General features: G+C 31.0%; 1 protein-coding gene across 1 annotated transcript; it reads left to right on the top strand.

Annotated features, from left to right (window-relative positions):
* Positions 1-2,146: 2,146 nt before the first annotated feature.
* On the top strand, positions 2,147-3,455 carry LOC18032373 (probable glutathione S-transferase). The gene is made up of 2 exons (XM_006420415.2): positions 2,147-2,541; positions 3,102-3,455. Exons 1-2 carry the CDS (start codon positions 2,230-2,232, stop codon positions 3,453-3,455), a joined length of 666 nt encoding a protein of 221 aa, XP_006420478.1. The 5' UTR covers positions 2,147-2,229.
* Positions 3,456-4,999: the final 1,544 nt, after the last annotated feature.

The following is a 4,999-nucleotide window of genomic DNA, read 5'->3' as shown; positions in this document are numbered from 1 at the left end:
AATTCAAGACCGCCCCCGGCCCTGCGTTATAGAAGCTGCCGATGGTAATGGTATCGCTTATTATGAGTTTGCCATTATTAAATTCGCCCGTAACCGGTTGCTTCTTTTTTTTTTTGTTTGTTCGCTATAATTTTTAATAATTAGCAAATCCACCCATAACATGTGGTAGTTTTTTTTAATAAATTTTTATATTTAAAATCATAAATATTAAAAAATTATATTTAATAATTTAAATTATATAATTCAAAATATAACTTTATAGTAACAGACTAAAAAATCTACATAAACTACTCAACTTTAGATTTCATCAATGTAAAAGAGAAATTAAAGTTTCAATATTAAAACAAATACACAAAATATATCATTCTAACACAAAATATTTTTGTTGTAGGCAAATAATTATTACTAAAATTAATGCCTTACTCTATCTTTTAGTCAATATATAAGTATTGTCAATAATAATAACAAATATATTTTGGACAACTATTGACCATTAATTAGATAAATAAAAATCAAATCTTAGCCGGCAATCACTAAGTTCAAGTCATTAAAGAGAAACAAACAAAAGTAATTAAATTAAATTAACATATCATTAATATTAAACTTGAAAAATACTAAATCTACTTATTAAAAGCTTATTTTGTGTGTGTGTGCGTGTGTATACATTTACATACATACATACTTGAAGGAGTAGGGTGTGCAACTGTCATGAGTTAGGTTAGGTTTAGGAATTTGGAAGATTAGAGTAATAACTTTAACTACTATATTTTTTGATTAAATTTTTTTAAGACAATCTTTGTGATTAAAATTAAAAACATAAATAATTAAAAAAATGCTAGTCGGCAGATACCCGCCAATTTTTTTTCAATACTGAATCCATCCGTAACCTGCAACGAACTTAAATTTAAAATATCAAACTTATCCGCAACCTACAAAATTATTGGCAGTGGACAGATTTTTGTAGATGGGTTTAGACAAATTTACATATTTACAACTAATTTTGCCGTCCTAATAGCAGCGATCGGCTAGAGGATAGTGGTTTTGCTATTGTTCTTTAGTTCTATACACAAGATATGTGAACAACTTTCGAGAGATAACTTCAAATTTATTTGCAATCATACTATCACATGATGTGAATTAAATTTTGTCAGTTGCGAAAGAGAAATTGGCCCAAAAAAAAAAAAGGAGGATTAGTGAAGTAATTACTAACAATTTATTGACAATAAAAGTTTTTATTAAAAAGTTGATGTGCAAAGAGAAATTATTATGGGTCGAAAAAAACCCAGCGTTAAATAAAAAGTGGATGATAAATATGTGTGTTTCTGGGCACCAAACAGACAGTGCAAAGTGCTTGCAAATTTTATAGATCTACTCCTCCAGCCTGGCCTACTTTTACCGCCTAATATTATCTGAATTTATTGAAAGTTGTAAATTACAAAAATGAAACTGTAAGTTACCTCCGTCAATTCCACAAATTAAATAATAGGGGACCCATAAGATTTAAAAAATAAATAAATCATGGGTCCTGTTATAAGATTCACGAACTAAATAACAGGCCCTCGAGGATCAGATGTATTATTTTTAAAAAAATATTAAAAAATAATTTAGTCCAATTTTTTTATAACAAATTATATTTGCGTCCAATGTGAACACATTCACAAAAGGCAAATGTCTTGTTGACTAATTGATCCATGATCAATTGATCATCATGCATGACGCAAAGGTCTTAAATGTAAAACAAATGGCAAATTTTTGATTAATTATTGTATGGTTATCTCTGACTGGTTGACCAAATTATTGATCTCATTGGCTAGCGTTTTAAATTAGGAATTGGTTGCACTTATTTGAGTTTTAAAAAATCTTTATAACATATATGAACTTTTATTTATTTACGGTCAAAATTTAATTTTTATTTTATTTCTACTTAATAACTACCAATTACATAATTATATTTTTTTATATAAAAGTTTTGATCAGGAGAAAATAATATCCTTTATATTAACCTCAAAAAGCGGTTGCACACAATGTAAAAAAATATTTAATTAAAGTCATTGCACTAGTTCTTTGAATTCATCATTAATCGTTTTATTAATGGAAAATTGAAGCTTTCTGCTCAAGAAAGTGCATTCCATAAATCACTATAAATTCAGAAACATATGTAATGAGTTAACAGCCATACACAACATCGATCAGAAAAACCGATAATTCAAATTCAATCTTAGAATTATCATGGCTGCAGTGAAGCTTCATGGGGCCCTGCCGAGTCCATTTGTTTACAGGGCGATTTGGGCTCTGAAATTGAAAGGCGTGCCATATGAATTTGTTTCCGAAGATCTCTCAAACAAAAGTGCATTGCTTTTGAAGTATAATCCAGTTCACAAGAAGATCCCAGTGCTCGTCCATGGCGGAAAACCAGTTTGTGAGTCCATGGTTATTCTCAAATACATCGAAGAGACGTGGCCACAGAATCCCTCCTTGATGCCAAATAATCCTTATGATAGGGCTCTTGCTCGATTCTGGATCAAATTCGCTGAAGACAAGGTTCGCTCACAACTCTGGCAAACACGTTTATGATTAAGTTCATTCTTTTCAAATTTGTTTATTTATTGATTTATTTTAAGATCTAGATGAGGTGACGAGGATAAGAAAATCCACCCGCCAAACAGCAACTCTTATTCTCTATATGTACTCGAACTCGGGTGATGGTGCAAAGTGAAAGTGAATTCATAGCCAGTCGAGCCCAGCCACCCAGGGGTCTTTTTCATATTTATTTGTTAAACGTTCTCTAAACTGTTAATTTCTGGTGTCTTCACTGTTTTATCCTAAAATATGAAAAGATGTAATAAGTTAAAGTTAACGCAACCGTTTTTAACTTCACGGGGAATTTTGATGACTTTTGAAGCATTGGGAAAAAGTGAATTTACTAGCTAATGACAGATTTTACAACTCAGTGGTTGAACTCTCTTAATTAACTTATTAAACCTCTAATTTAAGGATATTGTGACACGTGTACATATCGTCTGACGATTTTTCGCTTTTATATACATATTATTAATTAATCATGTCGGTGATAAAATCTGATGTAAAAATATTTGTGGCAGGGTGTTGCCATTTGGAAAATGTTTCGTAGCACTGGACAAGAACTACAAAACACAGCGAAGGAAGCCTTGGAAATGCTACAAAACGTTGAAGAGCATGGCTTGGGAGAGAAGAAATTTTTCAACGGAGACAATATTGGCTTAGTGGACCTAGCATTTGGTTCAATTGTTTATTGGTTGCAAGTCATTGAAGATGTAGTAGGAGTTAAAATATTTGTATCACACAAATTCCCTCGCTTGCATGCCTGGCTTGAAACTTTCAAGCAAGTCCCTATAATTGAAGAAAACCTTCCCAATCAGAATGAAATGTTGGTTGTTTTCAAACGCCGTCGTGAACAATTGGTGGCTTCTGCTTGAATGCAGTAGTAGGGGTGTTCAGAATCCAATCCGATCCGCTCAATCCGTCTGATCCGTATAAATCCGATCCGTGGATTGGTGGATTGGATATGGATTGAAAATTTAAAAATCCGCAGTCGATGGATTGGATATGGATTTACTTCTGTAAATCCGTAGAAATCCGTGAACCCGCAAAAAAAAAAAAAAAAAAAATATATATATATATATATATAATTAAAAAATTATAAATATGACATTACATAGTTACTAAACATTATAACATATCTTAGCCATTACCTAATAATAATATAAAATGAAAAATAATTAAATAATCAAATATACAAATATACAAATATAACTTGTAAAAATTGTAAAACAAAATAAAAGCAAAGTCACTCGCACTAGCAAAAGCAAAGTAACATAACGTAAAGTTACAACCAATTTACAAACAAAAAACCCTAAACTTCCCCGCCGTCATACACACTAGCAACACTCAATACTAGTTGGATTGTTAGAGTGCAATTTATGCACTAGTTTTGCATTATTTACTTCCCTTAATATCAATGTTTTGCACTTAATAATAGTGATTTACTTGTGTTTTACTTTTGTAGGTGCAATTCTATTGATTGATGATAAAATTGAGCTATAAGATGATGTTTAAGGATGATTGTTCTCTTGGAGAAATTATGAGCGTCAGAAGAACTTTGTTGATAAGGCGTGGGCGCGTGCTGTCAACTGCGGACCTGCAGTTTTTAGTTTAACGTGTTTTGTATTTTTGGTTATTTTTGTAATTACGAATTTAATATTTCAGATATTAGGATTTTATTTTAAATAGAATTCTAAAAGAGAAGAGAGAGAAAGTATTTAAGGGAGGAATCTATTGTGAAAAAGGGGGATTTTTGGATTGGAGAAAAAGAAACCCTAGATCTAATTTTTCTCTTCTCTCTATGAGGAACTAAACCCATTTTTCTGGTTGAAGGATAATGAAGCTTTGATTCATCATTACTGTGAGATCTTTCTTATGCTTTAATTGTTTTATTACTTTTTGGGTATTTGTTTATTCTCTGAATTAGTTTCATGATTATGTTTGTTAATTAGGTAATTGGCCACTATGTAATTATCAACTTAATCTATTGTCAATTAAAGGATTCATCGTATGAAGAATTTAATGTTTGTGACAAATAACATAGCAGAGAGTTGTGTTGTGAGAATAAACAATCTAATTTAAATGAATCATCATATGTGTTGATTAGGATTTGGGTCTCTCTGGTTTTTCAGGCTGTCAATTGATTAAATCCTATGATCGTATCTAGGGTTGTCCATTGATTAGGGAAATAACCAACGGTCGTACCTTGGTTATCGACTAGTTAAGGAGAGATTGGCTATTAGAGGGTCTCAATAGCTATAACCGGTCTATTCATAAGTAATAATAATCTATATTTGAATCAATGATCAGTAGTCGAATCAAGCTGAGTTAATTCCTTCAACCAGAGCTTTCTCCAATTTGAATTACAACTTTAATTTGCATTCTTATTATTTTAATTTGATTTTTATTATTGTCAACA

This window comes from Citrus clementina, unplaced genomic scaffold (genome assembly GCF_000493195.1).
Source record: "Citrus clementina cultivar Clemenules unplaced genomic scaffold, Citrus_clementina_v1.0 scaffold_9, whole genome shotgun sequence".
Lineage (NCBI taxonomy): Eukaryota > Viridiplantae > Streptophyta > Magnoliopsida > Sapindales > Rutaceae > Citrus > Citrus x clementina.
The sequence above is the reverse complement of the archived record's forward strand: the minus strand, read 5'-3'. Positions and strand labels throughout refer to the sequence as shown.

Coding starts and splice junctions, on each gene's coding strand:
- LOC18032373 (XM_006420415.2), top strand. CDS start 2,230: ATGGCTGCAGTGAAGCTTCATGGGGCCCTGCCGAGTCCATTTGTTTAC. Junction 2,542..3,101: donor TCAAATTCGCTGAAGACAAG/GTTCGCTCACAA, acceptor TATTTGTGGCAG/GGTGTTGCCATTTGGAAAAT.